The 12708-nt window shown below is 43.0% G+C and overlaps 1 protein-coding gene across 11 annotated transcripts in view; it reads left to right on the top strand.

Moving 5' to 3' along the window:
* Positions 1-12669, top strand: part of MEF2A (myocyte enhancer factor 2A) — an 81988-nt gene extending 69319 nt beyond the window's left edge. For 6 of the 11 annotated variants that reach the window (XM_086849581.1, XM_086849577.1, XM_086849578.1 and 3 more), the window contains exons 8-10: positions 4801-4927; positions 8460-8586; positions 8959-12669. In XM_086849581.1, the coding sequence (XP_086705707.1) occupies positions 4801-4927; positions 8460-8586; positions 8959-9301 (597 nt within the window). In that variant the 3' untranslated portion in view covers positions 9302-12669. Of the gene's footprint in view, positions 1-1282; positions 1307-4800; positions 4928-8459; positions 8587-8958 lie in introns of all 11 variants that reach the window. The other 5 variants (XM_086849575.1, XM_086849574.1, XM_086849576.1 and 2 more) reach the window with 3 other exon arrangements.
* Positions 12670-12708: the final 39 nt, after the last annotated feature.

Here is a 12708-nt window from a genome sequence, read left to right as displayed (position 1 = left end):
ATCCCTCTGGTACTGAGAACTCCGGTGCTTTGGAGGATGTGGGTTTTAAAAAGGGCTGTCCATTATTCCCTGGAGGAATGGCTGATCTTATTGGTGATGTGAGCTCTATTAACGTGCCCTAAAGCACATTTTGTACCTGTTCTTCCTGGGTTGTAATGGCTGTGGGATGTGAAGTGCAGCTTCCGTGGTGAGGAAGGGCTGAGAGCAGCACTGGTCTGATGTGGCACCGTGGAACGTGACCTTGGCTGTCCTGCGGGGCCATCAAAGAGCGCTGAGATGCTCTGCAGGGCTGCTCTGCACTTTGGCATCTGGGCACCGATGTTTGTCCAGCCAGGCTGGGAATAGCACACGAGTTTCGTGTCAGCCATGAGGCAACCACGGCCTCGAGCCCAGAACAGGTCTTGCAGGAAGTGTTACTCTGTTTTTCCTTTAATTTACTTGGCCAAATCCTTTGGTCTTAGTCTTTTGCTGCCATGTAGAAATTTTCAATGTCTCTGTGGATGTTTTCTATGTATGGAAGAATGGGCCATAACCAGGAGGAGCAGGATATAAACAACACGAGTACTCTCTGTATAATTCTTGTTTGTCTTTAAGCCACCACAAGTGCTTACATTTGTTACTGGTACTCATGATGAATAATACCAAATTAATCCAAGTAACAAAAGCTATAATTAGCCTCAGAGTAATGAATCTTGAAAAAAAAAGGTTTTTCTAGGAATACTGAAGTGTAGGAGAGATAGGAAGTACCCTGGCTGATCATTACAGTGACAATTGCACTTCAGATTAGAAATAGCAACAATAATGCAGTTCTGATGTTATCGGTACACAGCACCCTATTTAATGTTGTGTTGTGAAGAACATCATATTCAGCTTTGGGTTTGTTTGTATTTTTGGGGAAATTGGGAGATTTCAGAGTAGATGCTGGCATGGAATGATGGCTGTATGTGAAAAGTATTTCGTTGCTGAGCTGGTTTATTGGACCAGGACAGCCAGAGACTGCCGTGCTGCACATCCACGTGTGCAGCCGTGTCCTTGGGGTCACCAAGCTCTTGCTGCACCAATTTCCCCAAAGCCAGTGTTCTCAGTACAGCAGGTTTTATATGTGACACAAATTTCACGAAGTATTACATTTCTAGCAGTAGTATCTACAGAATCAGGTGGAAAATCCACATTATTAATTAAAATGAATCAAAATCCTGACGCACAAACGTGACTTTTTCTTTCATTTGAAAGCAATGCTATTTTTAGTAACTGTGTTATCCCTCTTGTTTGCTGAGTACAGTCGGAGGAGGATGAATTGGAGTTGGTGAGTTTGGGCTGCTGTTTGCTGAGAGACAGCAAGATGCTGGAAATGTCTTTCACTACAGCTTTTTAACTGTAGTTTCATTACGTATTTTAAATAATTCCAGTGTTCCCTTGGTAGCAGACAAAAATACATTTGTTTTATCAAACTCAAAACCCGACCAATTCAAGTTGAAAACACATCCAAAGTCAGCGCTTGCCATTTGTAAACTTCTATTTTTTTTTCCTGAAAATGTTTCTGTTTTTCTTGGAGGGAACATTGGAAAAGAGCCTTACAAAGTAACTGTCCATGTCTATAGGATTTGTATTGCCTTCTGTATGAAATACAAATAATCACTTCCCATCCCCTAAATTACTGGAATATTTTTAGACAGTGGCTTCACTTGTGAAGTTCTTCAGATTTGTAACACCAGCCCTGTGTTACTTCTCTTCCTTTCAAGGGGATGACATCATTGCTGGTGAGGTCACCTTTTTGGAGGTTAGAATTATTTCATCCTGCGTGAGATTATCAAACCACAGGGGTGTTCCCTGTTTACCAAAAGGAACAGAGAATTGCAAATGAATAATTCTACCTTTTTTTTCCAGTGGAAAGATACTCTGCTTTTAAAAGGAAACTCTTGGGATTTGTGTGTTTTCTATTTTTTTTTCCCCAAAAGGTTTTAACATTTGGCATTCTGTCTGGAAAATTAACGTAAGGCTAAAATAATTTGCAACTTATTTTTAGAGCAAATTTCAAATTGTTTGGCTGCTGTGGCACAAACCAGGCAGAAGATGCTGTGTCAGAACCAGAGAAATAAGTCAACCTATTACAGACCTTGACTTGTTGAACATGGACCTGTTGCTGATTTGAGGCTCTAATTGCATGAAAGCATGGAAAATGTAGTGATTTAGATAAATTTCTTGATGAATGCATGCTGCTGGTTGATTTTTATCTTAAATATGAGAAATAGATTTAAAAAGTAAGGGAAAATAGTTTTTGATATTTAATATTGAAGTTTTTAAGCATTTTTGGGATGTCTTGCTCATTGAGCACTTAAAGAGCTCTCCCGCTTTCCTCTCGCCTTCAGAGAGGAGTGTCTGGTTTTCAGTGCAAGAACAAAACCTCAGTGTAAAAGCACTTTTATCAGATGGCACTGGGATGAAAACCCTTGGCCTGGGGGATTCCCTGCGGATGGAGCCACCGTGGGTCCCGCGTGCGGCGTGGGCCATCTAGTGGCTCCAGAAACTGGGACCGGCTCTGCCAGCAGCACTCACACAAAGGAAAGGTGCAGAGTCTGCCTCAAACGTGGCAAGGAAACACAAGCTGCACCTGCAGGGTTCTGTCTGCTGCTAATTCCTCCAAATCCCATCTGTGAACACTCGCTCTGCGTGTTGGAGCTGAGCACTGAATATGAAAAGCAGCTACCGACGGTAGCGCAGCGTGACAGAGATGCTGAATTCTTCCTGCTACATTTGTACCACTTAAAAAGATTTAAAAAAAGAGATCCTGAAATTTGTCATGAATCTCCAAGGACAACAAATATTGGGCTCATCTAAATATTGCTTAGTATCTTTGTGTGGCTGAGTGTTCCAAGAACTATATTCAGAAAGAATTTACCTCAGAAAACCACCTTTATTAGCCACTCAAAAAGAAAAAAGTCCCTTAAGGAAATCCTTTGGTCTGGATTGTTTCCCAGTATATTCCTCTTTACTTTTCCATTATGCAGTAATCCCAACTTTATAGGCAGCCATCCAAGAAAGCTTTGGAGAAAGGTCAATTCCTGACAGACATGAAAATCTGTTCTAATAACATCTCTTTATGCCAGATAAACTTGGTCTAGGGGAGATTTTCAGAAGTACGTAAGTGATTTAAAGGGATCAATTATAGAAAATCAGAGGGACTTTCTCTGGGAATTGGAGCTTTGAAACCTGGGAGCTCTGAAGGAGGGAGGGCACATCTGCCAATGTGTGTGTTTGGCAACAAATGTCAAAGAGCCCCCAAATCCTTGGGAGGCTCAAAGGTGGGAATTCCAGAGCAGCCAGACACGAGAGAGATCAGAAGCTGGCAGCCAGAGACAGCTGTGGCTAATTTTAAGATGGGAGCTGTGATACATATTTCTTTCTTTAAATGGGAAAGATACAAGATTGATAACCCTCAATTCATCTTCATAAATTTAAGTTTAAAATTGAATACAGCCCCATTTCTGTACCTCCTCATTCTGATATTTTTAAGGGAATGATGCATTTTTAATGCTGCTCATTCTCTCAAGATTAAAGTGGAGAAATAAGTTAAGTGCTGCAGATCCTGAAATACCTGTGTCTGAAATAAGGGAAAGGAGTAGTAACTTCAGTCTTGCAAAGTTATGAAATGGATCCCTACCAAAGAGATGAGAAACTGCTCCTTTTGTAGCAAATATTTTTTCAGAGATAGAGAGAAGTTTGCTTTAAAAAATGACATTTCCAGCAGATAGAAAGCCAGCTCCTTGTAGAAATACCGGGTGTAGAGAATTCTACGAATTCTGCAGATAAAAGTAAATATCTGTTCTTGAAAAATAAAACCCTAGCATTTTTGGTTCTTGATAGTATTTATCATGGCAAAATGTTGAACCTCGTATTTTTCAGGAAGATTTGCAGTTGCCACCACGGAGAGCAGAACGCTCTGTGGCAGCAGCTTTGCTGTCTGGTGCTATTCACCACAGTGTTTAATTAATTTTCTAACCAGCAAATTTGGTTAGGGGTTATTTTGAGTGATGTGTTTGCTGCAGATGTTCATTCCAGTATATGGGAAAGCAAGACTGTTATTAAAAAGCCAAACTGTGCCCAGAGTTAAATTTCCTGAGACAATCTAGTTTAGCTATTTTCTCTGTCAGAAAAGCACCATTGCTCTTTGTGAAGTCAAGTGTCATTTGCTTGGAAACATATCTGCATTATAACAAGTACTCTCTCAGTTTCTCAGGAACCATGGGAACAGCAAGATTATTTTATCACTGAAGTCTTATCAACACAAATTTAGAAGATCTCTGTGTTCCTTTCAGGACAGGTGTAGTCAGCACAGTGTCAAAACTGGTAGCTGAAATTTGGAAAATTGGATAAACAACTGTGAAGTGGGAGAATCTCTTCTGGTGGAACTGCACCTCACCATCTGCACTAAAGCCTCTTCAAAAATAAGAATCAAAACTCTTGAATCACTTAAGAACTTCTGAGAATTGTTTTGTGTGTCTCTAAGAAATTGCATTTATTTTTGTGTGCCCTACATTGCTAACACTGTTGAAATCTGCATGCTTGGGAAGTGGCCCGGTGAGCCTTCAATTAATTTTTCATTTCAATTTGCCAAGATCGTTTTGGTTGTCTTGAAATATTTTAGCTTTTTTAGAAAACCAATCCTGACCAAAAGGATGCGTTCCTAACTCAGAGATGCAGCAGAGCAGCACGCTGGAATGCAATGCTCTGTTACACTGGCACTGCATTTCCCGTTGCTGTCCCCAGTCTCACAAGGTTTGTTATTTCCATCCCTTGCAGAATACCCAAAGGATAAGCAGCTCTCAGTCCACGCAGCCCCTGGCCACCCCCGTGGTGTCGGTGACGACTCCGAGCCTGCCCCCGCAGGGTCTCGTGTACTCGGCCATGCCCACTGCCTACAACACTGGTAAGCCCTGCTGGGGTCAGGGCTGGGACTGCGCCCACGCGAGTCAGAAGCCCAGGAAATTCACATTTCTGTGACACCTGACTTTGTTTTCCTGTTCAGTTCAAATGAAGGCTCTTACTCATCAAAACAGTCTGTGGCAATCCCACCGGGAACTGGAGTGCCTCACGTTTAGACAATAGCTGATCCTTCAGTACTTCTGTTCTTCAGATACTTTTATTGTCTGCAGGACCATAAAACTACTTTTTATCCAAGCTGGGTGTGATGTAAGGCATTGGGTAATGTAAAAGTGATGAGTGGTTTGCTGGTTGGGAAAGTAGTTCATGAAAATCAAGTAATAAGTGTTGGAACATGAGGAAATGGCAGCCTCAAGTTGCACAAGGGGATTTTTAGGTTGGACATTGGGGAAAATTTCTTCACCAAAAAGGTTGTCCAACATCCACCAGGGCATTGGTGGAATTCCACCCCTCCAAAGATGGGATTGTATACATTTTCTCCACTCTTAGCTTTGAAAGTCTTCAGTGCAGTTTTTAGTTTAGCCAGCCAAACACCTCACATCCTCTTGTATCTCTTTGTGTTAATGAGCTCGTTAGCTGGCAGTGCCCTGGGCGCTGCTGCAGCCAGGAAGGTGCCAGGGGCTGTCCTGGGACAGGGGCTGTGCTCTCCTCACACCCCTCAGCCAGGGGCTGTGTTTGCCCTGCAGCAGGGAGTGCAGAAGTTGGGCTGCAGGAGCAGTGCCACAGGCAGCAGGGGATGGCTCTGGGTGATCAGTTAAGTGCGGGTAGCTGGACATGCAGACCTTGCTTTGACTCTTGCCCTGGAGCTGGTTCAGCTCTTGTGCTCAGTGGCTGTTCAGAGCAAACCCTTCTGGTCCCTGCTCACAGGAGCCTCACTGAGTTTCACCTGACACATCCCTTCTGTCCAGCTGGATGCTGTTTGAGGAGCAGCGCTGGCTGCATCCCTCACTCAGAATAACCTGTGAGCTGGTGGCTGAGACATCCAAAAGCTGAGAGGGGCTTGAATCTCAGGGAGCAGCAAAGGCAGTGGGAACTGATGTCCTACGTAATGGACAAGTGCTGGTACCACTGGGGTGTGATTTTAAACTCCAGCCCATTTCCTTTGATAATGCAAATAATTTGTGCAAAGCTTTTAGCCTTTAGTGGTTTTCACGCACTTTAGAATCGTTTCTATTAGATTGAACCTTTCAGGGGATTTGCAGAAAGAAATTTGATGTTGAAACCAAATTGTTGCCTGGGGATTCTCAGGGTAGTCACCACTTACAGCACGATTTCAGTTTTGCAGTTCAAGGACTAAGATAAAATTTAAATACCTTAATTGTTTTTCTGGATTGATAGGGTTGTTCTTTTCAGGACTGGAAGGGATAGCTTCAGCTCTTGAATCCTTAATTAAAATGTTGGGTACCAGTTTTCCACAAATACCCTGTTTTATATAATCTGTTTTGGTATTCTGTAGATTGTTAGAGGAAGGGCCAGAATCAACTGAGTTACTGGTTCTACTGGACTGAGTTACAGTCCAGGCATTAAAAAAAGAATAATTTCAAGCCCCCTGCAATTAGTTAATTAGTAATTGACACCTGAGCAGAGCACACCAAGCCATAAATAAATTCCTGGCTTCAGGGCAGTTGTTTTGCAGAGGTACAAACTTGGGGATGCTGCTTGTGGGGGTCACCACAGCTACAGTTTCTGTGGTGCAGAAGATGCTCTTGTGTGTATATCTCATGTCAGGTCACTCCTGCAGCAGATATGTGATTATATAGGAAATTAATAATGCAGCTAATTGTGTAGTGACTTATGTGGTATTTGGAAAAATACCTCCTCAAAGCCCTGTCACCAGACACGTTCTGTCTGAAGTGTCAGAAGTTAATTGTCCATGGTCATAAAAGCTGTAATTGCAATGGAAAGAAATTACTTGGGAACTGAATTCCTATCAGTGTCTCCTTCTGGGCTGCACTGGGCAGGTGTCCGAGGCCTGGCTGCTTTGAAGGCTCAGTGCAAGTCTGGGTCACTGCAGGGGCTGCACAGTTTTTATTTTTCCTTTATTTTTTAAATTCAGTTTTAGTCTTGCAAGTGGGACTCTTTGGGTGAATCATCTTGGGACAAACCTTTCTGAAGCTGTGCAGAAATACCTGTGAGGGTTTCCAGAGTTTCAGCAGAAGTGACAAATGAGTGAGAAGAAATGAAACAAAAAGGGAGCCTAAGAAGCTTCACCTGCTGGCAGCAGCTGGGACTCCTGAGGCCTTCAGGAAGGTTCTTGCAGGAATGTGTGTGGGTCTCTGACAGCACAGGCCCCTGCTGGCCCTGGATTCTCCTCCCAAGCTGAGCTGTTTTAGGGAAATCAAGACTTTATCCACTGCAAACAGGTCAGTGGATGGGAGGGGGAGATAGTTCAAGAAGGCTCATCTCAGGAGAATGAGAGGGAGATTGTACTGGTGGAGACATTTTAGGACAATACTATAAAAAAACCCCAAGCCCCCAAAATTAAAGCCAAGCTGAACTTAAGTGGAACATTTGGTTCCTCTGGTGGCAGTGCAGCCTGAGTTTGGCTGCCCACATTTTGTCCCATTCTCAAGAGACTAAAAATTATTTTAAGGAAGCTTTATTACAAAATAATTTAAAGCGGAGTTTGACTTTGTTTTCTCACCTGAACGAAAACATGAGTGATAATGATCAAGTGCAAATAACTTCAGTTCTGTGAGTGAATGAAGTGAGAAGTGAGGGAGCCCTGCAGCAGCCAGAGCCACCGGCTGGCTGGGGTTGGAATAGACCAAGCCCTCTGGGCTCCTCTGAAGTTGAATTCCTAAAGAATGGTGTTTTCTTGCTCCACACAAAGAGGTTTCTTTTGTTCCTTCCATGCAGAGATCACAGTTTAATCAGACATTGAGGAGTGATACTGTGGGGAGGGAGAGGATGGGATGTGCTACAGTAGGACTGCACTGAGGGGTCCCTGTCCTGCCTGGGCAGCCGGTGCTGCTTAGGGCTTGGTTTTGGATGGAGGTTGTAGGACCAGGAGCTCGGTGGCATTGTGATCCCCCCAAATGGTACCTGTGTCTTGGCTGAGGAGCTGCCACCTCCCACCTGGGACCTGAACCACAGCCCAGGTGTCTGCAGTGAATTCGGGGCAAGATCCACCATCCCTGTCTAGTGACTCACATTGACTCTTCCCTTTTTATTTTATTTTGAAATGTCTTCAAAAATGCCAGGTCTTACTGTAAGGTGCACACCTCTGTATATACACTGCGTTAATGTGTTGTACCTGTGGGTTTGGAACAAGGTCCCTGACAGCAACATGGAGGAACTGAAAGCAGAACGCAAAAAAAAATTTCATTTGGAGGCCTCTGCTCCCCCTGAGCTTGGCAGGGTTGCTCCCAGACTTGAGTTTTCACATTTGGATTCCTTTGCATCAGCTGTCTTTATTTGTTTTGGGCAGAAAGCCTTTGTGTTTATTTATATATGTATGTTATATCTATAAACCCCCCAATCCATTACTTGATTGTTTTTTTGTTTTTCCCTCCTAGATTACTCCTTGACTAGCGCAGACCTGTCTGCCCTGCAGGGATTTAACTCCCCAGGAATGCTGTCCCTGGGGCAGGTGTCTGCCTGGCAGCAGCACCACCTCGGTCCCGCGGCCCTCAGCTCTCTTGTGTAAGTACCCAGGGTACCAGGGCAGCACTGGGGGGGCTTCAGCTCTTCTGGAGCAGCTGTGCCAAGGGAATATTCAGCACGTTTTAATCTCTTGTCTGTGCTGCAAAACATCAGTGTGCCCCTTCAGTCACCTCCAGCTAATGAGCCATGTCCCAGGCTCAGCTTCTCACCAAGGAGGCACCTGTGTAGTGACTGAAATGTTTGGCAAGAAGAGTATTTATTTGTTCTGAACTTCTGTAAATGCAACTCAGACCTTTAATTAATGCTTTTATCACCTTTGCTCCTCCCAGTAAGGTGCATTTATTTCTGTGCTGAGCCCCAAGGCCTCACCATCACAGACATGTGAATTGTCACTCGGTTTTCTTTCCCCAGCACTGGCAGCCAGCTATCTCAGGGTTCCAATCTCTCCATTAACACCAACCAAAACATCAACATCAAATCTGAACCGATCTCCCCTCCCCGGGACCGCGTCACCCCCTCCGGGTTCCCGCCGCAGCAGCCGCAGCAGCCGCCGCCGCCGCCGCCGTCGCGCCAGGAGCTGGGGCGCTCCCCGGTCGACAGCCTGAGCAGCTCCAGCAGCTCCTACGACGGCAGCGACCGCGAGGATCCGCGCAGCGACTTCCACTCGCCTGTCGTGCTGGGGCGACCGCCCAACGCAGAGGATCGGGAGAGCCCCTCGGTAAAACGAATGAGGATGGACACGTGGGTGACATAAACCCGCGGTGCCGCCCTTTCAGTTTTGTGTTCTCAAAATGAACTGTCCTGACATATCTAAATTTATAAATAAGGACATGAATAAGTATATTTATATGTATATACATACGTGCATATATATATCTTCACATGCATATATATGTGCTAGTGTGTGTAGCATACACCAATCATCAGGCACTTACGACAAACTCTTGTATAGCTGCAGATGTCCCTTGGTAAAAGTAACAGAACAATCCCGTAGGTTTGATCTCTAGTCTGGCACTTACCTGGACTCGTGTGTAACCCCAGCCCGGCCCCGCGCACAGCGGTGTCCCCGCAGTGTCTCCTCCTCCTCCACACCCACCCGAGCGAGGGCTCGCCTGTAGTACCGTCCCTGTGTGTAGTCAGCTCTATGGTTACTCGTAGTTAAGAAATAATTGCTTTGTAGCAGCAGAGCAGTAGAAAAGCAGGAAGAAGAAAGCAATACTGTACATAAACTGACCTTTCTATTACCCAACCTGGCATGGGTCTCTATTGCAGAGGGTGCATGGAGAAGGGCTGATGCTATAAGAAATAAAATAAAAAAAAAAAACCCAACAAAAACCCTGTTTTGCACGTGCAAAAAAAAAATAAAATAAAAATAGTGTATTGGGTCAAAGAAGTGATTTTTTTAATGAGTGAAAGAGAGACATAGAGAACTCGCATGAAATATTCAGAAAATATTAGCCTAGAAAATAGAACATTAACAAAATAAAATTAATATATTAAGTTATAATTGGAATATGTTTGACAAATTTGTTTTTACGTTCATACCTTTGAAAAATATAGAAACGGATTTTAGCTCATGTATATTTTATATTAAAGAAAACAATACCCTAATGAATTGAAGACTATATATAAAGTTATATACAGTACTTTTGAACACATTCTGCTATGAATTATTTATATAAGCCAAAGCTGTATGTTGTAGCTTTTTTGTAGAGTATAGTTTTATCTTATTTTGACTTTCTAGTTTTTGCTTTCAAAGATGAAAAGGAAAAACTTGCAGGCGGAACCTTGGGGGAAAAATAAGCCATGAACACTTATATGTAAATTTAAATTTGAGCCAAACTCTTTGTGTATATAGCATCCTAAATATATTATCACCTTTGGTGTAAGTACCTATGTATTGTACGGTCACCAGATTAAAAAGTATATTTTTGTGGATTGACGCCAACTTGAAACAAGGCGAGGTCCTTATTAAGTAGAGTATTCACTGTTTAATATTTACTATTTTGTTAAATATACTGTACTTTCTTTGGATTTTAATTATTATTAATATTATTATCCAGATTTTTCAGAGGGTGTATAAAGGGGTTGGCCCCCTCACTGGTGGTGAATGTGTGCCGTTCAATTGTAATCTCTGTGCTGTATGGTTAAGCTTCATTATACATTTTATATATATGTATATAAATAGCAAAGTGGCAAAAAAAAAAAATCCGGTGTTAAGTTCATCCTGCATAAATATAAAAAATCTGTTACAACACATTTTAAGGCATCATTTTAAAGCTGCCTCTTCTAAGGAGGAAAAAAAAAAACAGTGGAAAAACTTGACCTAATTTCTCATGATAGGGAAATGACACATATCAGAGGAGCACAAAAGGTTTTGTGAGTTGGCAAGTGGTTTGGGAAAAATTTGCTGCTTCCCAGAAAGAGAGGGAGGAATGCAGAGCCCCCTTGTGCCGCTAGACTGGGCTGGGAGCAGGTTTGGTGTTGGGTAAGGGGCCGTGATCCCGCCGGTGCTCCCGGTCACCTCTGGGCTGGCAGTGCTGGTTCTGGGTGGAAGCTGCAGAGCTGTGGGATTGCCCAAACTCTTCGGAGTTAGCCCTGATATTTATTACATTTTCTGCTTGGGCTTTTTTTTTTTTTTTTTTTCCAGTTAAGAAATTCCCTTGATGCTGTAAGGGAGGGGTGAGGAGGGTGGTGTCCCTGTGGTAGCTGTGGCCTCCAGCCCTGTCTCCTTGTCCTGGCAACGTTAAAAGCCGCAGGGCCTCCGGTCCCTTCCAGCCCTGCCTCGGAACCGTTCCCATTTCCATGGGTTCATCCCGGCGGGCAGGAGCTGCGGGCAGAAGGGACCCATTCCCGGGGACCGAATTCACTTGCTGCTCCCTGGAACCTTTTGCTGCTCTGACCAGTGATGTGAGTTCCATGATTTATGCACCTGTATGAACTTTGCTGTACATCCGAGTGGGAGTTCTGCATTCACATTTACTGTCTATTTTCTTGTGTGCCTTATCAGATGGCTTTGCTGACTGTATCTCAATAGTCTTTATTTCTATGCAGGTTTTTAAACAGTACTTAAACTACTGTTTTCTTAAAGACAAAGCTACACAAGGGTTAGAGTTTGTATTGAAATTGCACCAATGAATTAAAAAAAACTAATAAAAAGAATCAATTCTAAAGAGCTGGGCCAGGGAGTGGCTCTGTGCTGCCCCAACCCCGGCAGAAACGTCCTTCCACAGCCCTCCGGTCTCGGGGAGCACCTCCTGCCACCGAGGACATGAGAATCCTGGTTTTTAATAACAAGTAACTCACTTTGAAACATACTTTTTTAGAAATTGTAAAAATGTTTTATAAAAAAAAAAAAGATGACATAGCACAGATATTTCAACAGGTTAAAAAAAAAAAAAACTTTTTAAAATTATCTCTGCTGACTGAAGTGCAAGTGGATCCAATCCTGGGCTGAACCCAGTCAGGTTTGAATGATTTAGGATTTTTATCTCTGTTGTGACAAATCACCTCCATCCTCGAGCTCTCACGATAGTTTTGAGAACGCCACGTGGTCAGGGACTCGTCAGAGAGAACTGCTTTAGCCTTGCCTTCCCTCCAAGGACACTAATGCATCAGAAACTTGCGAGTTACTGTGCGCACAAGAAATACATAGTAAATAAGGAACAAAACAACTCCTAACAATTGATCCTGGGCAGAAGTTAAATCCGAATGTGAAAGAAAGACTTAACCAATGTAAACATTTAAATCTTAGTAGAACCTTTCTTCACTTTGCTGTGCAAGAGAACACTGCTTTGCTATATTTAAAATGGCTTTTTTAAAAGAGATTTATGTATTTGGTAAATGTTTGTAGTCAACAGTTCACAAGAAGCTGTTCACGGTTTAATGCTGATAAGCCGTTTGGCGGCACAAGCTGGACTTTGTTGCCATCCTTGAGACGAATCTTTTAAGAAAAAAATAAGTTAATCTCAATTTTTTTCCCTGAATGTGTTGTTTTTTCTTCAATATACAATAAATATTCTAGTGAACTTTTTATCAAATGGTTAAGAAAATGCTAGAGGTTGTTGTAAAATATTTGTATCCTGCATTCACTAAAGTAAAGATACTGGCTTTTACTGTGTACTCCAGCCTCTCTCGTGTTTGCAGAGCTCTGGTCCCATC

This window comes from Cyanistes caeruleus, chromosome 13, assembly GCF_971803275.1.
Source record: "Cyanistes caeruleus chromosome 13, bCyaCae1.hap1.1, whole genome shotgun sequence".
NCBI lineage: Eukaryota > Metazoa > Chordata > Aves > Passeriformes > Paridae > Cyanistes > Cyanistes caeruleus.
Note: the sequence above shows the minus strand (reverse complement) of the source record. Positions and strands in the feature narration are given on the sequence as shown.